At 33.9% G+C, this 24,427-nt stretch overlaps 1 protein-coding gene across 2 annotated transcripts in view; it reads left to right on the top strand.

Moving 5' to 3' along the window:
* Nucleotides 1-24,427, top strand: part of LOC116165565 (leishmanolysin-like peptidase) — a 70,252-nt gene that overhangs the window by 12,605 nt on the left and 33,220 nt on the right. The window contains exon 2 of one of the 2 annotated variants that reach the window (XM_031480115.1): nucleotides 20,169-20,244. The exons of the other annotated variant lie outside the window; for it this stretch is intronic. Within the exon in view, the coding sequence (XP_031335975.1) occupies nucleotides 20,169-20,244 (76 nt within the window). The remainder of the gene's footprint in view (nucleotides 1-20,168; nucleotides 20,245-24,427) is intronic. 2 annotated transcript variants of the gene reach the window in all.

Genomic DNA, 24,427 nt, shown 5'->3' on the forward strand with positions numbered 1-24,427 from the left:
AAAAAACGCAGAAACTGAGGTCGAACTTAGTTAAAAGGGGAGATCTTTTACTTAAAAATTAACAACCCCCTAAGCAGGGTTGCCACCTCTTCAATAATTTTAATTTGAAGTTTGGGTCGACTGACACATTATTGGAAAGGCCTCTTAACTTCCTACAAGCCTATGGTGTAGTTTGCAAATTCGAGCGACTCTTAAGATACACTTGACTGTAGGGCTCAGGAAACTATACGTACTGAAATAAAATTGTATCAGTATTTTACCATCAGTATATATGAGTCTAAATTTTTCTCATGGTTTATGTTCTTCAGGATTGTTTTGTGTAGCTAATATTTCTAATTTCAAATTTGAAACTAAACCATAGGCATGTAGGAAGGAAATTAAGAGCCCTTTCCAACTTCAACATGCAATTTAAAATTATTGAAGGTGGCCACCCTACTGAGGAGGTTGACGCCAGGAGTGTCAATTTTAAAGTAAAATATATCCCCCTTCCAACCAAAATTGATCTGTTTTTGCGTTTTCTGCAAAAAACTTATCTCCTGGCAACCCGGCTTAGGGTGTTGACGCCAGGGGTGGAAATTTGTAAGTAAAAGATATCCCCTTCCAAGCAAAATCGATCTGTTCGTTACTAGTTACGAGTTATTAGATCTGTTTAGTTTTCGTTGTACCACCCTGTATGGACAATCGTGCCGTACTTCATCATTGCCGGCCTTTTCAACATTTCAGGCAATTTTGATTACCTGATATGTATATGTAATTTGTAATAAAGTCGATACTTCTCAGGGTAATTTTTCGAAAAGAAATGCGAGATTTGCCCGTCCATCCGTTTGCTTCTCGTCTAACTTGAGAATAAAAACTGCTAGCCGTCTCAAACGTTAACCACTCTTCATAAGTGATATTTGTGTATAGTCATTCTTTAATTGCTGATATGATTAAAACAATGTGTAATTAAACATGTGTGATTATCCGTCCTCTGTGCTGTGGAGCAACAAATCTTTAATTGTACACAAGTTATTAACAGCAAATAGGCACTACGTAATTTTTGGCTGTTACCATTAATTTATATTATCAAGGGTGTAACTTTTGTAGAGCATGAAACAAGTTTGTTTCCTTGCCTCGTTCTTTTAAGAAAATTCGCTTCCTTATGAATAATATATTGCGAGGGTTGCGACGGACAAAATATTGTTGTTTCTTTTATTGATTACATTACAAACACCTGTTAAATGTATTTCTGAACATATTTTTAATGCTATTTTCGTGTTTATTTAATTTCGCCCACATTATTACATTTGAATTATTTATGGGATAAGTGGAGGAGGAAGATTCAATCATTACATGATCTCAACTTACCGCTTTCGGCCGCTTTGGTGATCCATAAGATCATGTTTATTTAGTTTATATGCATGTTTACAAATTACGTATGTTTTAAGAAAATTTTTTGTAGTCAATCGTCCATATGTATAGGTTTCACAAATATTGTTTTTCTTAATAATATAACGTGCCTTTTAATCCTCTATTGGAGATAGCTCAAAATCACACGTGCAGTTTCGTTCTGAATTACTGATGGAGAGTTAATTTAACTGATATTTTGCCCCTTTCAACATTAATTTAAAAAAAAAATAAGGCGCCTCGAAAATTATGTAAATTGAAATTATTTTTTACATTTACTGTAGGGTGATTCTATTTTTGGTCCACCAAACACGCCACATTGATTTTACATAATGGACCTATTTTGGCATTCTTTTTGATGTAAAGCCGGTAACCGTCAACCTCCTCTCATGTGGTGTTTTTAACTATACAATTCAGGCTTCCTTCTCAGAAATGAGTTCTTCAGTCGATAAAAGTTATTGTATTCGGTATTTTTGACTATAATAGTACACCTTCTCAATCAAAAATTATAGACTAGAAACCAATTTCGAAAAAAATTCAAAGGGCTGTAACTTTTGAACTAGTAACCCAATCTTGGAACTGTTTGAAATTATGGATTCTACAGGCCACATTCTATAAGAAAAATTTTTTTCCGGGTCGATCCGAGACAATTTTTTTTGAGGGCCTCAAAAAAAGGCAGTGTACAACTTTCCTTTTTTACCAAAAATCGACTGCACCAAAATTTCTGGGGAAAACACTTTTTCTTATTAATTTTGGTGCGTAGAATCCAAAACACTTCGTACTTTTTCGATCAGACTTCTCAATAAAAAGTTATACAGTGTACAAGTATAATGACCCAAGAAAGCACGGGTTCCATGAGGAAATGGAATGTTTTCTGCCTTTACTCAAAAAGTAGGCTCAATAAATATTTAGTTAGCCGCGTAATTTTTCAAAAATAACAAAACTAAATTCTTTTTTACCTCGGCGTTTCAATCGTCTTCCTCTTCTATATAAAAAGCTTCTTTGAACATTGGTTCACTTATTATTCGGATAACTAAGACGCCTTTGTGGAAAACCCATAAATATTAGACTTGTATGTTTTATGAAAAGTGACCATTTTTGCAAACAATAATGGAGTGGTGACCGAATTTAACGTCAACCATCCAGTTCTTGAAGTGCGATCAAGCTTTTTACATTTAAAGGATCAAGTAAATAAAGGGTAATGCGATTAGGGAAGCGTGGTTGGAGTTTTCGAAACGAATTCGCTCGGATACAAATTCTCAAATACATAAAGAGTACGCGTTTTTATTCACGGATTGCGATCGTTGCAATTATTAATATAGCTACTTCAAAATTAAAAAATGCAAGAATTTCCATAACGATATTTGCACATCGTTACCGAGCTTTTAATAACTGACAGTTCACATTACACTTCTTTTAGAATAGGTACCAAACTCTTTTCTTGTGGTGTGATGCACTATCATTGAGATTACAATCGTTTCGAGGGCAGTAGACAAATAGCCAAAGTGGTAGTTCTCTGCAAGATATTTAGTTTGTAACAACTACTAGTTTTAGTATAATTTTGAAAGATTACGTTTTGTTTAGTAGACACAATAGTTATAATTTCAAGTACATTAACATACGAGATGACACTTTTCGAAAGTTTTGTTAGTGAATCTTCATGTTTATTTATGAAGACGACCTCGACGTTCCTCATTGCTACTTTTTTACAATAATTGATGATTGCAGTAATCATGTATACACATCGCCATAAATACTCGGTACGTAATAAATAAAATAAATACCCGAGCATTGAAACGAGAAGGTCTTTTGATGATGATCTTCGACGCATAGTAATTGTGAATGCGTACCGGTAGTAATGTTCTACAGCATAATTTCGCAAGTGCAGGCCAATTGCCTTTGTCCTCAAACGATTTACCCTTCATGAAATGTTGCATTTCGCTGAAATTCAAAGGGTTTTCTTTGCATTTTAAAATGTTTATTTGTGGTGTTATGCAGTATCAATCCAAAGTGCAGGACCCATACATTATATGGACCAACTTAAGACCTTCTGCAGAGGCACCTCTAAATAGCATTATGCGGGTCACTCTGTAATTGGGCGCATGCCTGTTGAGGGCCCAAAACAAGAGAGGGATAAAATAAAAATAAATAAAATAAAATATGGAATACGATCCCAATATTGACTTCCCATTTAGTTACTTGGAGACTACATGATTATTAGTCTATATGAATATTTAAATTTGAACATTCGAATGTTCGTATTACTGTATATTGTACTGTACAATAAATACTTGGTAGACATAGGTATGTGAACTGTGTTTTTCATAAAATAGGACCCTCTGTGATAAAAAAGACCAACGTAGAAGCGCAAATGTCCTAAACGAAACATTTTCAGTCTATTCCGAAAAAATTTTATTTTAGTCACTTTTAATTTTTTTAAAAATTGTGTTGATATAAGCCCGATTCACACTATAGTTCACGCTCTGCTCACCCTCCGCGCAAGCAAAATATGTTGCTATTTCAATAGGAATATTCGTATTTGACGTTTCGCTCACGGTATACCTATGCTGACGATCTTTGACGCTACGGAATTCTGGAAGAACCGAAAGCGAACCAATACCAATCAGCAGGCAGCGTTAGTTTTTCCATTCTCTTTTAGAAAAATTTGTTCACTTTAGGGGAAAGAACTACAAACTGCCCGTATTTTCAGTGCAGAACAGAAAAGGACTTTTCATTAAAACAATTATATTTTCAAAACCGAGAACTACTCTACTCCGTAAGCTTCGTAGATCCTAACGATTCTGCGCAATAGGTCTTCCATGTGTTGCCCTGTCTGATCGAACACTTTGACAAAACGTCTGCAGACGTCCCTTTTTCCAGCAATTTGAGGAATACATCTCTTCGTTTCTAGTAAATTCTACTCCATCAGTCGTTCTCGAAGATAAGTTTATAAGCATGAATCTCGGCATGAACCACTATCTTTGTTACTGGAAATCCCAATGTAACATAAATCCAGATCTGTTCTCCCTCAGTTTGGATGTCATAAAGGAACGTGTTTTTGAAAATAAGAAGGGACTTTCCTTGTAACCTCCTTCTCCGCACGTCTGGAATTTCATTATTTTTACTTCCTACACCTAGCAAAGGTTGTTGAAGTGAAGGAAAATTAAGAAAGATGAAATTGCGCTGTATTTTTTTAGACATTCACCATATGTATTTAGGCAGTCAGCAAGGACCTTCACTAAGTTTCTACTTTTACTTTGAGGTTTGATTAATGCGAATATTTACTAACGTTTTTTTTCTAACATAATTTGGATTTTAAGATAAATAGGGACAAAAATATATATATGCAACCATATTGATGTCCTATTTACTAACGTGTATCGATTCTGCACTCTTTAAGTTCAAATTATTACAATCAACAGTATTCCCTGCAACGTTGGTGTTTATGCGGTAAGTGTACACTGTTGAAATTATTGTAGATAGTGGGTGTTTTGAAAATTTATTTAGCGCGTATGAAAAAATCTTCCGTAATACACCTTGCATCACCTACTCTAAAATCAGTTCATTTTCAACTTCAAGCTTTCGTAATTTGTACGTCGTCTTGTGCCTATCCAATGTAAAAGAAAACTTCAGAGTAAGATTTTTGAAATTAAAATGCCGATGCGTCTTTTCTTTGTGTTGTGTATAAATAATTTCGTTAACTTTTTTTCTGTCAACGATCAGACTATGTGTTTAACAACAGTTCAATTTGTTTCCAATATGTTTCCATCATCAATTTTGAACTCACTGAAATCACTCCAAGGTCCCAAGTAAAAAATAAATCAGAAAGCTAATTTTTGACCGTTATTCGGTAAGTCTCATTGACTAAATGCGTATCTATCCAATTACGAGTAAATCCACTATTTTTCTCCACGAGCAGATTCAAACATACTATGCTGCATATGTAAAGATTACCGCTAATATGTTTTATCGAATGTTTGAGACCAAAGGAAACCAGAAATGTATCTGCAAAGTTTTCGTAGCTACTTATTGGAACACCTCAAGTTGTAGGGTTGCATAAATTTGCATTCGAATCACAGTCAAAACACGTGTTTTCGATACCGCTTTACTTTTGTGCGTGCGGACATTGCTTATATAATATAATCAATGGTCGGGTTACGAATTAAAATTTCCAATGACGGTAGCGTATGTATGCACTCCATGTATTCCATAAATGTGTAAGAATAATTTGGACAAGTTTATCATTTTATGAAGTCTGAAATTAGTAGATTTTGCTGTATATACGCGAACAATTTAGCGACTCCTAATTTCTCTTAGCATATATAATTACTTTAATTAACTAACATTTATTACATCTTACAGCAACGTGGGAGGCATACGCGTAGCTGATCTACCTGAAATAAATACCTCATTAAGTTACAATAGATTTTGATGAACTTTCCATTGAAGGGCTACATTATTTTCAATCGGGAATGAGAAACGTTTGGTATCACGAATGAGCTCAAATAAGTCTGCAATAGTTTTATTATAGTTTCTTAATTAGCAAATTATATGCATAGTATTCTATTTCACGTAATGATTGTGGATAAAATCAGAGAGTTTAAACTAAAGAGAACATTTTAAAATATAGCTTAGGAAAGCTCCTATATAAGTAAATCAGGATACAATTATTGGTCAACTCCGCTGAACGTGACTATACCTAATAAACTCACGCAACGCTACACTGAAGTAACGCGTGTTCCAATTTGAAACCTTTTTTGTGGGTGTTGCGAATTTTTTGTACATTAGAGGCACATTTCACCCCCTCGGACGGTCGCTAACTGAAGGCCAATTTTCGGTAGGTATAACTAGAGATGAATCTTAACGTACTAACAAACATAGGAATATAATTTTGTTCTCGAGGGTGTTAAACGAATTTTTTAATGCATTAGAGGCGATTCTCTCATCCCCTCGGATGATCACTCGGTTTTTCGATAGCATTAGACATTAATTTCAACGTTTCAACAAAGATGGCTATTTGATTGTTTTCTCGTAGATGTTAAAACGAATTTTATTGTACATCAAAGGCAGATTTCATCCCCTAGGATGGTCGCTAAGTGAAGGCCAATTTTTCGGTAATCCTAAAGATGAATCTTAACGTTTTAACAAGCACGGGAATTTGATCTTTTTCTCGCGGGGTGTTAAACGAATTTTTTCTGCATTAGAGGCGAATCTCACCCCCTCGGATGGTCACTAAGGGAATGCCAGGTTTCTCCATTATTAGACGTTTTAACGAATGTGGCTATTTGATTGTTTTCTCATTGATATCAAAATGCATTTTATTGTATTTTAAAGGCAGATTTAACCCCCTCGAACAGTCGCTAAGTCCAATTTTTCGATGATACCATTGAATAATATTCAGATTTATTATTCAATGATGATACTAACTAAAGATGGGACAAACCTGGGAATTTTATTTTTTTCTCGGGGGTGTTTTTTGTTTGTTATTAGAGGCAGATTTCACCCCCTCGGGCGGTCAATTTTTCGAAAATACGAAAGATGAATCTTAACGGTTTATTAAACATGTGGGATTTGATCTTGTTATGGGGGGTGTTACACGAATTTTTTATTATGAGAAGCACATTTCACCCCCTTTGAACGGTCGCTAAGTGAAGGCCAAATTTTCGGTAATACTAAAAATGAATCTAACCCCCTCGGACGGTCGCTAAGTGAAGTCCAGTTTTTCAGTAGTAGGTACTAAAGATGACTCTGCCCGAATTTGATCTTTTTCTCGGAGAGTGTTAAACTAATTTTTTATTATTAGAGGCAAACTTCACCCTCTCCAACGGTCACTACCTGAAGTCAATTTTTTGAAAATACTAAAGATGAATCTTAAGGTTTTGTGTGGGATTTGATCTTGTTATCAGGGGTGTTAAACGAATTTTTTATTATTAGAGGCAATTTTCACCCCTTTGAGCGGTCTCTAAGTGAAGGCCAATTTTTGGTAATACTAAAGATGAATCTCTACCGTTTTAACAAACATGGGAATTTGATCTTTTTCTGGAGGGTGTTAAAACATCTTTTTTCTGTTATTAAAGGCAGATTTCACCCCCTCTCACGGTCAGTTTTTCGAAAATACGAAAGATGAATCTTAACGTTTTATTAAACATGTGGGATTTGATCTTGTTATCGGGGGTGTTACACGATTTTTTTTATTATTAGGAGAATTCAATCGTTTTCTCGTTGATGTTAAAACGAATTTTATTGAACAGATTTCAATCCCCTCGGACCGTCGCTGTGTGAACTCCAATTTTTAGGTAACACTCAAGATGAATCCTAACCAGGATCCTAACGTTTTAACAAACATGGGAGTTTGATTGCTTTCTCGTGAATGTTAAAACAAGTGTTAGTTTACATTAAAGGCAGATTTTACCCCCTCGGACGGTCGCTAAGTGAGCAGTCACATAAAGTACATTAAACAAAGACGCGAGAAAGGATTTAATATTCTTCGTTTGCGTCAAACAAATCATGGGCCGCAGATCAGCATAATTCCTTGTTGTTTTACAAGTCGTATATTCGCCCCGTACTGGATTATGGGTGTATTATATACCTACGGTTCAGCCTCAAATTCTAATTTATTAACTGTGGATCGGATACAATTTAAAGCCCTAAAAATATGTTTAGGCGTCAAGATGCCTTCACCAAATCAAGCAGTATTAGCAGAAGCACCGGAACCGTAGGTGGTACTTAGCTAACAAATATTTAATTAAATACAGGACTTTTAATGCATCTATCGGCAATAAAATACGAGCCCAGTCACATATGTATTGGACCAAAGCAAATATGCAACACCATTTTCTGAATTAGAATTTATTATATTACTAGATTTTTCCCCGCTACTTTGTACGCTCGATATTGACGGATATATGATAACGAAAACTTACAGAATGTAAAAAATATAAATAAATAAAATATAAATACATGGCGAAAAAAGAAGTTTTTAAAAAATTTTAAAAAATCCTATATTCAGATCGAGCCCAATTGTGAATCTAAACCATCCGGGGACACACAGAGACACATAAACATAAAATTTCATGAAAATCCATCCAGCCGTGCAGGAGGAGTTCGGTTAAATGTACAGAAAAATTTTATATATAAGGAATACAATTACGCTTATTTGATACTATGTCATTTTGTCAACTCATTAACAATCTCTAATACTTTTATCAACTGCAATTATAAAATAAAAACAAAAAGACGTTCAAAAAGGTAAAGTAATACCTAATTTGTAACAAAAATTACTCCTCCTTACTGGAGAATTAAAAATTCTCCACCATTAGTAAACTCTCTTATTGATACAAACCCGTACCAAAACCAAATATTACAGCATGTTAAATTTCGTTTATATGAATGCAATTTGGAAGTCGTTATTGACTCACCAATCACCATATTCCAAAATTATTATTATTAACCCTATTCTAACTAATATCACGCTTAAATGTGTACTTAGTAATCTTAGAGAGAAGCTGACCACAATATATACAAATGGGTCAAAGAATGACGGAGGCACTGGCTCCGCTTTTTTTTTGTTGTAAACATAGATTATGTTGAAAGTTACAGAATATCGGAATTTTGCTCTAACTGAAGCTTTTGCTATCAATAAAGCTCCGAATTGTTGTATTGCTAATCCGTGGACAATTGCCCTGATGTGGACCAAGGTCCATTGCGGAGTTACAGGAAATGAAGTAGCGGATAGAGCTGCTAAAAGTGCTTGCAATCTGGAACAGATAACACAGGTCTGCGATTTTAAAGATTTAATTAATGTTTCCAAAAGTAATACCAAAAACTCTTGGAAATCTCTTTACAAATAAATTGCAAATAACTCTAAAGGTCAATACTTCAGCATTCACTCGTCCTTACCAAAAACAATTCCACACTTTACCTTCAATTATAAGAAAACTCATTCCATTTTTATAACCCGCTTAAAACTCAATCATGGACGTTTTCTTTTGTCTTATTCACATAAAGAAGTGTACGATATTTTATACGGTAGATCCAAAATTGAAATGTAACATCAATTCATGCTATCCAATAATAGTTCTGTGGCAAATGGACGTAGTGCAGAAGATAATCCCATAAAATTGTACATTAAAGCAGATTTCACCCCTCGGAAGGTCGCTAAGTGAACGCCAATTTTTCGATAGTGGTAAAGATGAATCGATTTCAGGTTTTAACATGCATGGGAATTCGATCTCTTTCTCGGGGTTGAGAATCAATTTTTTTTATTAGAGGCAGATTTCACGTTTTAATAAACATGGGAATTTGGTCTTGTTTTCGGGGGTGTTAAACGAATTTTGTTGTGCATTAGAGGCGAATTTCACCCCCTCTGATGGTCACTAAGTGATTGCCAGGTTTTTTGATAGTATTATAGAAATTAATCTTAACGTTTCAACAGAAATCGCTATTTGATTGTTTTCTCGTGGATGTTAAAACGAATTGTATTGTACATTAAAGGCAGATTTCATCCCCTTGGACGGTCGCTAAGTGAAGGCCAATTTTTCGGTAATACCATTGAATAAATTACTAAATACTAAATTTATTTATTGATTTATTGATGAAATTTGCTTGCAGTGCCTGCATACATTTACATTTAAGTGAGTAAATGAAATAAAACTCAAATATAACAAAGTACACAACTAATAAAATAATAATTAGTAATTAAGTTATTTAGATGCACTTATAATTATAACGATCACGGCTAACAATAGCCAGGTTGCGGACAGCATTTTCCGTTATGTTAGACGGCCATTTTTCCTTATAATATAAGTTTATAAGTATAAAACATTTTTATAGCAAAGTTAAGTTGCGGTGTGTGCTGGGCGTGTTCAATTTTGCTTATAAGTTTGAAGGAGTCTTAACCTCACTTTTATTTTACATTGTGTTAAAATGTCCAAAGTTCACTACTATGCTCTTAGACAAAAAGAAAAGAACTACCGCCAACATAAACACTGCACAATTGTAGGTTAGCAGGAAAATGTTATTTATGAGTGATTACGTACTGCGCAGTGACACATTATAAGAACTTCATTTTCATTGGTTCCGCTATTTATAAATATATCGTACAAAAAGCCCTCATACCGTAAATTATTTCTACAAAAATTTATATTTCTTATGTTATAAGAAAAAATGGCCGTCTAACATAACGGAAAATGCTGTCCGCAACCTGGCTAATATTTGAAACTTAAACAAGAAGTATTCTGTATGATTGTCAAAACCAACGAGGTACATGATTGGAGCAGGGAAGGTACGAATCACATTAGTAACAAGATTCTAGATACAGTACGTGTAGTACGTGCAGATAGCATTTCTTTTTAAATTCCAAATATATTCAACTGTGGTGGTAATTCATTATATATGTGCGCAATATAATAATTAATGGTGAATCTTTGAGGGCATTTGTACGAGCGTATGGGATATGAAATAATGATCTCGAACGACTGGAGTATTAATGGGCGATAAATCCAATTTAACTGAGTAATCCACTATCATCTGTGAAACCTCGAAGAAGCTTTTAAAGGAAATTAACTGTAATGTTTTCCTTCTGGTATTCAAACTTTTTTAACCAAACATTGCTAACATCACAGTACTTGACGTGTGACAGTACACCGTCATTGCGTACTCTAAAGTCTAAATTAGATCTCATCAGTGTCACATATAATGCTTCAATGTGGAAATTGACGAGAAAAGAATAGTTTTATAAGCGATGTAATTTTTCCCACGCATAAACGTTAATGTTACGCATTTTGAGACATTAAAATTAAAACTTATTTAGGGTCATCCAATTATTAACTGAAGTTTAATCATTTTGAAGTGCCAACGCATCTTGATTATTTTTAATTACTTTAAAAAGTTTGAAATCATCCGCAGATAACAATATCTCAGATTCCTGTGTACAATTCACGACATCATTGACAACGAAATTAAAAATTGCAGGCCCAAGTATCGAACCCTGCGGTACACCTGAAGTAACTGTATACTCCCTAAATTTGTGCCCTTTATACCATACATATTGACTACGGTCAAGCAAGTCAGATTTTAACAGTAAAACCACGTTATATGATACCCCACATTGGATTGACTTGGGCAAGATAATGAAGTGAACCACTTTAGTGTATATTGGAATTATTTTTGAGCACTTCCGGAAATGTATTAGAGGCTAGGCTTTTGTTATATATTATGGATAGTGGTAATGCTGTAGTAATTCTTTGTATCTCTTGAAGAAGTATTATGGCTACAAGTCTGGGCGCTTACAATTTAAACGCTTAATAGCACCTAATACGTCACTTGGGGTAAATTCTACTAAATTAAGTGCCACGTTCCAGGGTTCACAGTTTGTAGCAGAGGTTGCAGCTTCAACGTCATATTGATTTGGCGTGGGTAGATATACAGATTCAACAACTTCCGCAAATTTATCAGCTATTTCATTTCCCATCTTAATAAATGGGTTTCCGCACATCATATTGTTTTCGAGATCTACATGTTCTCGCATATTGTTTATGAAAGACCAGAAACGATTTGGATCAGAGTGAATATTGGATTTTACTTGTGCCTTGTAATTTTTATGAGCCAATGAGATTTGTTTTTTCACGTCTGCCCTCAATTGGCTAAATCCCAAATAAGTATCTACTGATCGTGGATCATTACTAGAGTGTAGGCGTTTGTATCTTTTAAATAGCTTACTTTTTTGCTTAATACTCTGAGCAATTTCCGCCCTAAACCACACAGGATATGAGGAACAATTCCTAAACGGTTTTTTTTACAATTTTGGTCCAATATTTTATATAAAATCTTATAAAATATATTAGTAATTTTATTGTCACCCTTATTATTCAAGATTGTCCAATCTACTTCCGCTAAGCTATAATAAATCTGCAAGAAGTCTGCCCGGAAGAAATTGTAATACTGCCCATCAGTTATACAGTTCGCGGATTTAGAATGTTTTAAATTGCATGATACATGGCGTACTGGGTGAAATTTGTCTACTACCATGAGAGAGTCATCCCATGGTGAAACATCAATTGTTGTAACATTACTTAATACGAGATCCAATGTTCGCCCCAAATTATTAACAACGTTATTCTTACTACTTACATTATTAAAACAAAGAAAGTTAGGTATATAACTGTCTACAATAGTTCTGATTAACTCCAGTAATTTTAAGGTTAACGTCTTTAATAATACATACATTTTGCCTTGAAAGATCTGGAATTTCGTTTATCCTATCATAATAATTGCAATATGTATCCACACTACTATTGGGACGAAAATATATAGCACAAACATAAAGGCAATAGGTATTGTGATTTCCTATTTTAACAAGAAGTTCATCAGCTCCAGTATTAATGCGTGTGGAAATTTGCTTTTTATTAACAGCTATCAAAACCCCACCACCATCAGAAAGTTTATAGTAGCTTTCTTATCCCGATTATTTCGATATACACAATACCTACTGTCAAATAATTCGCTGGATAGAATAACATTATGCAACCACGTTTCTGTCAGTACAATATCATAAAAATTCCCTAAAGTGTTAAGATAAAATTGCCGTGTTTTTGTTTTTTAACCCTCTTACATTCTGATAGTACATGATGCTAACGTTCTTAATGACAGAGTTAATTGCTGAGAGAAAGGTAATCAAAGAAAATTTATTTGATGACAACACTAAAAAATAAAAGATTACATAAACAGAAAAAACCATTGCAATCATCTAAAATTTCTCCAAATCTGCAACAGATGCAATGCGCACTCGCCGTATACTACATTTTCAAAGTTAAAGTAAGATAAGGTGAGGCTGTCCCAAAGGTGAATTTTAGTTTCGATTGTTAATAAATTTCTACTGGGGTATAATCGTTTGAGGACAGAAAAAGCCTTACGCATACAACTATTAATGTGCCCCTTAAATCTTAGTGGGTGTCCAACTGAATACCAAAATTTCTGGTTACATTAGTAATGGAAAGATTTTAATCCTCACAGATGACATAATTCTATTTTAGTCAGGGCGCCGGTGACACTTGAGTATTTTTTCGAGGTGCCCTCGGTAGCATGGGCTTATTTTATGTTTTTTGTGTCGCTGAATCCGAATTTTAAGAGTACCGGTCCGAATTCCTGATGGTCAGTTTTGTGTATTTTAACAATATAAGTTACAAACTTGAGTTTTTTCGCGTTTTCGATCGGAAAACGAGAGGATACCTCAAATTTGATTCTACAGCAAAAAAATACGCTGAAAACATGTGCAACATATATAGAGGGTGTAGAGACCGTTTACGCACCATAGGGATTTGAATGCTAATTCCTTTATATCGAAATTTTTCCCCTAATTAATTTAATGCTGACTTGTAAATAGGTTTCTTAAGCTTGATAAATAATGCGTCTGCTCGTGTCCTCATTTATTATTTTTCAATTCGGGAAACCGGAAAAAATAAATAAATTAGAATTTAGTATTTGCGTAAAAATCGAATTTTTGTTTCAATAATTTCACGGCAAGGATGATTTGTACTAAAATTACAAATGGGCACATGAATAGATGCAGAATTTTACAATACCGGGTTTCCCAAAAGTCCATGGACGGAGTTTATAAGTTTCAAACGGATAAAGCAAAAATTGAAAATTTGGGGATCAATAAAGGCTAATAAAAACTACATTTCAGACGATTTAAAACTTTCATGCACTAGGGGGTCGGGTTTCACCTTATTTTAAAGGTACTCAAAAAAAGAATCAATTTTTTCTTGTACCATAGTTTTACACCTTTACCGTTTATTAACGATCCTCGAGATAGTTTATAATTTTGTATTGTTTGTAGGTCTGTCTGTTGTCTGTCTGTCCATCTGTCTGCCTGTCCGTTTAGCTATCTATCCGTGTGCACCATAACTTTGTTTAGAAACGTCGAATGGCTTTGAAAATTGGTACGCATGTTCTGAAGGATATAGAAAAGTATGATTATGATTTATGAGTTAACCTAATATCATGAATGGAGAAAATAGACAAGAGCAGGAAACGCAAGGCTAGCAAGAAACATAATATATTCATTAAAATGTTAGCGTCCAACAAAAATTTCCCACAAATATATAATGCAGTTCTTGTTAAATAATTACTTGGGAAAATTGTTTTAAATCTTCCTGTTTCTCTGGCCAGGTCACGAGTATACATACATGCAACCAAATAATAAACGTACATATACGTTTTATTAATCCATTAATCTACACTGATACTAACGATTTCATTCTAAATGGAAGATTAACAATTTAGTAAAAGTATATTCAGACGAGAAGCAATAGACCGATTTTTAAATTTAAAATGCAACCTTAACCTGATTTCTCATACTGTATAAAATCAATCAAGTGAAGCAGCTTGAATTAGTAATTTCATTTAAGTTCATATACTTTTTCGAATAATGTATGTAGAAGCAGTTGGGTGGAAGCCCGAATTAATATTTTACAATGGAACAAAAAAATTCGATTATTTCAGCAATCGCAATTTTCTTTAAGTTTCTCGGAAATTTGAAAGTTGGTGTTTTATTTCCGCCTAGTGAACAGTAACAATACAAGCCAGATACATTTTGTATTACATCGAGCGATGCAATTATTCTCATAGTCAGAATTTATAATAAAATTAGATTAGATTTATATTAGGTTTCTAAGAATCAATGATCAAAATTAAACATCCATTGCCCGGTAATTAATAAACTGCCTCCCCATCCTTAGTCGCTCAATTTTTTATTTCCAAAAATAAAGAAATAGAAGTTTTATCCATGTGTCTATGAGCACGTTAATTTCGTAGAAATACGGCAAAATGTATTGCCATACGAAATAAACTTCCAATGCAATACTACCCCTATTAGAATGGCCTAAATCGTTTACTATGGAAATTGTCTTAAGCTTTTATTTTGACTGTCTTTCATGTGTGAAACGTATCTTATTTTTAGCACAATCCGGGAAAGTGAGAAGCAATTTTGCGAAATCAGCATGCCCAGTACTTGACCCTATGTAATTTTTTTCGGTTTTAGACGTTTTTTGAGCCCAAAACTACATATTATACAACCACATTTTGCGTTTACCACAAATTGCGTTTACCGCAATTTCGTCCTTTTATGGTTAAGAACGTGGTTTTTTATGTAAGCGTACAACCTCTAACTTAGGTTTAGTACTTGTCAGAAGTAGGACGAATAATTATTATCCTTCATGATCACTTGCCGATTTCAGCATAGAGTATTAGCAATTTACAGCGTCTGTAAAAATTACTGCAGGTAATTAACTTGCAAAAATTATTGAGATTCCAGGAAGTGGCTCATCTAGTTATTAATTTTTAATTATCTCCTTTACTAGAAAATATTCATTACACTGTACATATTCGTATTTACGTACAATTTGCATTTCTCAACGTAAATTAAAGTTTACCAACCATAATAACACAAAAAAGAAGAATTTGTCGAAGAAGATCCCGCTGAAAAACCGTTGCTTCACGGAATAAAAATAAAAATTGGAATGGCGTGGCTCGGATTGCAGTCGGGGCCTAAAATCTCAGAAAAGCTCTCCATTTCAATGCAAGAAGCATTTCATGTAACAATTGAGTTAGAATCCTTACCCCCTAATTTGACCCCGCTGAATCCAAAAAATGCCGTTTGTCAACGAGATGGCGTCAAGAAGAGCGCAAAATTTAAGTGTTTTTCTAATTTCGGTCATTTGGAAGCGATCCAGGTGTCTATCCCTATGTTTTGTCGAGCGTAGAACACGATTAAACACTTGAAAATAATTTGGCGCATTAAAACACCATTAAAAGGCCATATATTAACGAAAATTCCCCAAAATTTAAGTGTAAAGGCTTTGAACGCTTTCTGTTTCTCTTCTATTTTTGTGGTACTGCGCACGTATCATATTACAACACAAATGCATGATTCAAAGTAGAACTTGCCTTATTTGTAGATAAACATTCTCTAAAAAATTTTCGTACCTAATTTCGTACTTTTAAAGATGCGAAAACCTCTTTTTTTAAATGAAAACCCCTTTCCTCTGTTCACCAATGGATTCTACTCTAAAAAATAAGGGCAGTTTAAATGAACAGTTGTTGTATAAAGTATAAGTTCAATTTCTTTTTAAGCAAATCCATTAAATAAGGGTCTGTTTAATTTGGTTTATAAAAGACAATTTATTCCTAAAGATTTTGAAAAAATGTATCAAATGTAGTCCACACTCTGCGTAGAATTAAAAAATGAAGTTAGAGTGTACCATTTAACAACTTCCGATAAAGGCGACGGTTGTATAAAATTGAAATATTTTAGCTGAAAATTTTCCCAGATAGTAATCGACGAGGTAATCGACTTGCATCCGAAATATGCTTTACAACTAGAGAATGGGCTCTAGGTGAACACCAAACTTCAGTTACAAGCATTCCTGAAAATGTTATAGTTTGTGAATAACGAAAAAATGATTTGAAAGTTACAGTTCGGAAGGGTCAGACGTGCCCACGTTTAAATTTATTGAAACACAGAGTTTTACCCTGATATTTCACCACCAGGTTAACCTCAAATAGTGAGGTTGAACATTCACATATCGGTACACAGAGTTACGGATAGCTCAAACATTCCCTAATAACGAGTGCAGTAAGTACAAGTATGCAATAAATTCCAAGGAGGAAAATTTGTCCCAAAAAATTCACCTTTTCTGTTGAAGGGCCGCTCACAAGAAAGTTTACCGTTTGTGACTGCAAGGGCTGTGCATTGCAACACTAAGCAGTGTGGGTGCAGGAAAGAGTCCTAATTACGCGGCGTAGGCGTGTCTGTGTACTGTTGTTTTTTCGCCATAAATTCAATGAGATGGGTTGCTCCAAACAAATTTTCCAGAGTTTGGTCATTGATGGGAACTGATCATAAAATTTTCACTTGGATTCTGTTGTGTCTCTGGGCCAAGCTCTCTCACTGATAGTTTTTCGCTGATACTGATCTAGGCAATGAATTTTTTCGAATAAATTCATCCACCAATGAAAGAAAAATGTCCAAATTATTGGTTTCTTGGATAACTAAGAACGTCAATTAGCTATAAAATGTTGGTGTGATGTAACTACGTTATTTCAATAAGATTTTAGTGTCGATAAGTTGAAAAATTAGACAATATTGAAGATACGTGGCGAGACATAAAAAGATATACTACTACTTATTGTTGTTTTCGGTTCTTCTAGCCAGTTAGAATTGCTATACACTTACGTGGTGTGAATAAATTTTTTTTAATCTACCCCAATCTCGGAATATGAAATATCACTTATTCAGATCGTTGACGCATGAAATACTAAAAGCCTTTATTCTATATGTTTGCCCATATTGCTATAGGCTTCTGAGATTAGTCGATTAGCTAATGGATTTCATATTCTCACGTTTTTTCTTTCGTAATTTGTAAATTTATTGCGAATTCGTTTGTTTTGATTTACCAAACCTTACCAATTAAATTTCTGCATAGTTATTATTTAACTTTCATTTTTTCCGAAGGAGACATTTAACATTTCATAAACGGTTGACAGTCGTACAATGGATTCGTCGTTACAGGATATTTTATTTGGGCATTAGGTGGTGTAGGTCATGCAATGCACATTGCACATATCAAACTCTCCGGACGGTTGTATTCTAAAAGTTAATTTCGCTCATAATCTGTATATAAAAATGAATGCGGAATCGCAATGAAGCTCTGGGAAATTGAAGGTGGCGCTCTTGTTAGTAGAATTAAAACAGTACTTTGAATTTTGAAACGTTTTCTCGATGCAAATGAAGTCTCAAAATGTAAATTGAGTTATATCATAAGTGCACTTAATGGAATTTGCTATTTTTAGTGTAACAATATAGTAGACACATATTGGCAAAATATTACTTAAAAAAACTACCCACGCGATTTATTAAAAAAACCGACTGAAAAGAATCGCCGACGCAATTGTCAAAAAATATAAATTGAAATGTCTCTCAACTTCGCCAGTAAGTTAATAACGATTCTGTTACAGACACAAAAAAAAATGCGCCTGAAAGGGTGCGAATGCGAATTGCTTTATATATGAATATTCAATTCGTTCTTTTCCAATTCCTTCCATTTCCTTCAATTATTCTTTGAAAGAAATACGTACATTTTCATTATAAGTAATTACAACATTACAAAAAATATATCCGAATCTGCGAATTATGTTTCTACACTGCATAAACGCACGATTCGTCGTGGAATTCTGTATATTATAGAATTCCTTCATTTGGTAGGTACAGTATGCCACGTGAATTTTATTTTAAAACGTTATTTGCCAAAATAATTTTAGTTTCTTTTTTTAATTGTCTACCAAAGAAAATATTACTTGTATTAAGGCAAATTGTTAACGAATATTCTTTGAGATTTACTTTGCCTCCAAAACACCAAAACCAGTTCCCAAGACTTAACATCGGCGTAAGAGATAACCATTTCTCAACAAGCGATATAAATATTGAACAAATAAATATATTATTTTGGTGTATGATATTAAAAGTGAATGGTCATAGTATACTATTTGCTATAAAGATGAAAAGGACTCCACAGTGCGTTACAGTACGATCATAATCTTAAAATTTGTTATAGAAACTGAAAAAGGAAAAGACTTCAATGTCCTTAGCAAAATGCAGAATTGCAAGCCCCATCTTACACTTTACTGTTTACTTTTCATTATGAAAATGCAGACAATTTCTATATAAAAAGACGGCTGAAGAAAATTAACAAAGGAAATTAATTGCACAAAAATGCAGAAAGGATTTTATTATAATAAACATTAGAAGAGAGGCTGCAACTGTACCTTATATTCAACAAATGCAAGTAATGAGTATAGGACACATTCAATAGATACAGTAAGAAAGAAACGCTTTCACTTTCAATCTATCATTTGATCAGAAGATGTGGGCAATAACGTTTAAGTAGGTACATTTTATATTACACGAATTGAAGTTTCGTATTACATAATGAACAAAACATTAAAGAAACAATTAAAATTCATTTGGTAACTCGTATTCCCAACAATCAAATTTTAGACCGAACAATATACCATACAATGAAATTAATTAGAATAAATAAGAAAACACTCACTTTCTTCGGCCTATATAACATTATTTTATAATGACGTAATAATAACGATCAATCTTTGTAATGGCACCTCAGTTCTGAAACTTGAACCCAATCTGATGCTTCAAATCAAGTCGTTATCTCACATTGACGATTATTTTCCGTCGTTTTTCAAAATGATTCACGGATTCACAGTCCTTCAAAGTGACCTATTTTTCCAATACTTAATTATAGCAATTAGAACCATGCAGGAATGGAAGAAAAGATAAAACTGAAAAAAACCAAGGTACCTACTTTTGGAGCGAAAGTTGGGACATTTCACATTTAAGAACATTCTTATTTTGAAAACGGCTAAATCCAGCAAATGTGCCAAATTCTTCCTAGCTTAAACCAAAAATCGCGCTTTTAGAAGAGTGTCTTCAAGCAATGATAAGTGAAGGGAAAAAACGTTTCCCACGAAAGTTTATTATTTATTATTCAATAAAAAGTATAGGTTTCCATTTGAAGAAATTAGTTGCCTTACACTTAACCCTTAAGGCACTTTGGTATCTCCGCTAGTTTCCGGGGACATCTTAATTAACTGACATTCAAATATAAGATTACGAAGTTGGTATTCGCAAAGTTTACCGCAACTCACGCGCTTTCTTTTACTTTTTTGTTTGTGTTTAATACTAATAATTTATTTATTGTTTACAGTCAAGCAACGTTGCTCCCGGTAGTATTCGTATTTGAATGGGTAACCACTCGAAATCTTTGCTCGTTAAAAAAATGTGTGAGTTACTATTTGTATTAATTTATTTAAGGTGCATTGAACAGCTTAGGTCTTTTACACCATTAAACTTAACTTAAAAATTTACATGAGTGATCTATATCTCATTTAACAGGTTTGTATTTTCTAAATAACCCAATAACTTTAATATGTCTATTTCAAACACATTCGTAATGTCTCTTGGTATCCCGTACTGTATTCGTTCTATTGTACACTCGCACAATATATGTTCTACTGAGAGAGGTATGTCACAAAAATCACAGTTAGGTTGTGAGTCAGTTTTGTATGTCCTAGTCGTAGTCTTGATATAATAACCTGCTGTTTTCTATTTAGCTTCACTTTTGGTTTCCAGTAAGTTGGTGTTTGCTGTATTTTTTCGTAGTTTGTTGATTTGGATGTTTTCCCAGTCCTCATACCACTTTTGGAAAATGGTTGTATTTATGAAATGTTTGGTATCCTCTGGTGAAACTGTACTGTCGTCTACTGTTTGTAATTGGAATTCGGAAGCTTCTTTCGCCTTTGCATCAGCTTCTTCATTTCCCAGTATTCCTATGTGACTTGGAATCCAAATGAATGTAACGTTTTTGTTCAGTTCTTGAATTTTATATAAAATTTTGTGAATGTCTTTTACGTAACTGTTTGTAGGATATAAATTTTTAATGGATTGAAGAGCACTTTTAGAGTCTGACAATATCAGGAAATTATTGTTGACATTATTTTCGACAAATTTCAACGCCATTTTTAAAGCACAAAGTTCGGCACTGTAATTTGAACTATATTCTATCAGACGCTGTTTTTCGCAAATGTTTTTATCCGGACACACGAAAGCACTTCCGACTTTTCCACTTTCTTTAGATCCGTCTGTGAAGATCTTTATATAGTCTGGATATTGACTTAAGATAGTTCGTAGTTTTATTTTAAATAACTCTGGCGGCGTGTCTGTTTTGCTACAGGAAGTTAATTCTAGGTTTATCAGTGGAGGATGTGTATAAATTGGAATACTGCTGCAGGAATTTTGCGTAATCATTTGAGTTACTATTTCAAAAAAACAGTTGTATGATGTCACGGCGCCGGCGCTAAAATCTCATGTATTAAAAAAAAAGATTTTGACAGTGTTTCATCCTTATGCTTAATTGTACACTGCCAAAATTTTAACGAAATTAAAATAATCATTTTCCGGAAAAACATATTTTTGTCTTTAATCTTGACATTTTTCTATGTAATAAAACCTAGCGTATTGTTTGTAGGTTGCACACGGAAAAATAAGGTCTTTCGAATCACTTAAATATAAAAATTTAGGTTGCTATTTGAAAAAAAAGGCGCTCCAAATTTTGTTTCAAATATCCGGCCCGTTATTTTTCGCTTGCGTATGCCTAATATACGTATCCAAAATTTGTACAAAATCCGTCGAGCGGTTATCTCAAAAAATTACATACAGACGGACGCACAGACAAACATTTTGTAGCCACCTAGCTCGAGCTAGGAAGCTAGAAAATAACAGGACTAATTTTAATTGCGAATTATTTAAAAAACTAAAACATAATTCAAAAAGTAACAAGATTGACCATAACATATACATAATTTGGCGTATGGAGAAGAATGCAACCGTGTGACTAGGGAATGCAATACCGGGATTGCGGGATCCCGAAATACCGGGATCCCGCAGCATTTTTGCGACATTAATCCGGCACATAAATGGAGCGGGATCCCGCGGGATTTGCGGGACTGAGGAATTTGTCGACCGAGGGGACGACTCTATTTACTTTGTTAATGAAACTGATAACGGCGAATTATTTTTTAAATAATTGTTCAACTTTTTTCGTTAAAAATCTATTATGATTTTTGAGGCACTTTAGAAGACTTTTTGTGCTTTACAGGTAAGGTTTTTTTGAGTTCTAAGTTAGGCCGAAGGTACTTTTTTGTTAAATATTGTGATAATTAGCGATATATTTTAATACAGAAGTTAACCGCACAGAATTGCTTATTTGCCAATTTATTTAAAGTTTTGCATTGATTTAATCGATTGATTAACATCTAACAATCCCGCAAATACCGGGATTGAGATTTTGCTGCGGGATTGCATTGCCTACTAGAAACCAATTTCGACAGAAAATTCAAAGGGCTGTAACTTTTGAACTAGTAGCCCAATCTTGGAACTGTTTGAAATTATGGATTCTACAGGCCACATTCTATAAGACAATTTTTTTTCCGGGTCGATCTGAGACAATTTTTCTTGAGGGGCTCAAAAAAGGCAGTGTACAACCTTCCTTTTTAACCAAAAATCGACTGCACCAAAATTTCTCGGGAAAACACTTTTTCTTATTAATTTTGGTGCGTAGAATCCAAAACAATTCGTACTTTTTCGATCAGACTTCTCAATCAAAAGTTATAGACTAGAAAAGAACCCAATTTCGAAAGAAAATTCAAAGGGCTGTAACTTTTGAACTAGTAGCCCAATCTTGGAACTGTTTGAAATTATGGATTCTACAGGCCGCATTCTATAAGAAATTTTTTTTCCGGGTCGATTTGAGACAATTTTTTTTGAGGGCCTCAAAAAAAGGCAGTGTACAACCTTCCTTTTTAACCAAAAATAGACTGCGCCAAAATTTCTGGGGAAAACACTTTTTCTTATTAATTTTGGTGCGTAGAATCCAAAACAATTCGTACTTTTTCGATCAATAAAAAGTTATAGACTAGAAAAGAAACCACTATTAATTATCGTTTTCTGAAAAGATTTTTGATAAATCGGAATGTGTTATATATACCCTAAACCTTAGCTCAACTTATTTAATAAAAAGCATGGTATTATGACCCTTTACTACATTTTTTACACAAGTATGGTCGCCCCTCGTTTAAGCTTATCTTATTAGGACGGTGTGTTTAAAAATCTACTGTAAGTAAGTCAAATATTTGTACTTACTTGACCGATTATATTAAAGGGTTCTACAAGCAATTGCCAATTATCGGTAAACTCCTATCTCGTTTTAGAAATTCGTAATTTTTAAGAAAATTCGCTCGTATCCACGTTATAGCTGCATTCGATTGCGGGGGTTGTAACTTTTGCGGTAGGTCAAATATTTTTATTTCCTTGAGTAATTATATTAAAAGATCTACAAGCAACCCTTAAATTGCCAATTATAAATAAATCCCATCCCGTTTCAAAAATACGTAAGTTTTCAGAAAAAGCTCTTAGCTGCGTAGCAGTATTCGATTGCGGGGTTTGTAAATTTTGTTGTGGGCGAAATATTTTTATATCCTTGATCGATTATGATTAAAGGATCTACAAGCAACCCCTAAATTTCCAGTTATAAGTAAAATGTATCCCGTTTTAAAAATTAGTAATTTTTAGGGATATTTGCTTTTACCTACGCATGGCAATATACGATTGAGGGGGTTGTAAATTTTGTTGTGGGACAAATATTTTTATATCCTTGATTGTTTATATGAAGAGGAGCTACAAACAACCCTCCAGTTGCCAAGTATGAGTAAAATCTTATCCCGTTTTTAAACATTGGTAATTTTTAAGACAATTCTACGCAGCACCATTCGATTGCTGGGATTGTAGATTTTGTTGTGGGTCAAATATGTTCATATCCTTGCTCGATTATGATTAAAGGATCTATAAGCAACCCTTAAATTTCCAATTGCAAGTAAAATCCATCCCGTTTTAAAAATTAGTAATTTTTAGGGATATTTGCTTTTACCTACGTATAGCAATATACGATTGAGGGGGTTGTAAATTTTGTTGTGGGCTATTCTTCCCACTCAACCCACTATACAATCACAAACAGCCATGCCTTACCTAGGATACGAACCCAGGACCCTTGTAGCCAAAGTAGTTCTTCACCACATTGTACACCAAATGTGAACCTGGTATAAAAAAACAGTCCTTCGCAAATATTAGTTTCTTCTAGGTCGCTCCTCACTTGGACGGACAATTTTTTTTCTATACTTGTTCGAGAATTGCTCAAACACGTTTATAAACTCTAGATCATTTATGATTCTAGAGAAATCTCTATTAACACTACGGCATGAATCGTATTATTAAAGATATTTTGTTCAATCGAGTTTCCATTAAGTAGTTGTAGGAGAACCGATCAACATGTGAATCAATAGGGCCAGTAACCCTTTGCCCATAAGCTCCCAATTATTAGGGATGAAAACCGAAAATGTTTATACTTACATG

The sequence above is a fragment of the Photinus pyralis genome, unplaced genomic scaffold, assembly GCF_008802855.1.
Source record: "Photinus pyralis isolate 1611_PpyrPB1 unplaced genomic scaffold, Ppyr1.3 Ppyr1.4_LG3a, whole genome shotgun sequence".
NCBI classification, from domain to species: Eukaryota; Metazoa; Arthropoda; class Insecta; order Coleoptera; family Lampyridae; genus Photinus; species Photinus pyralis.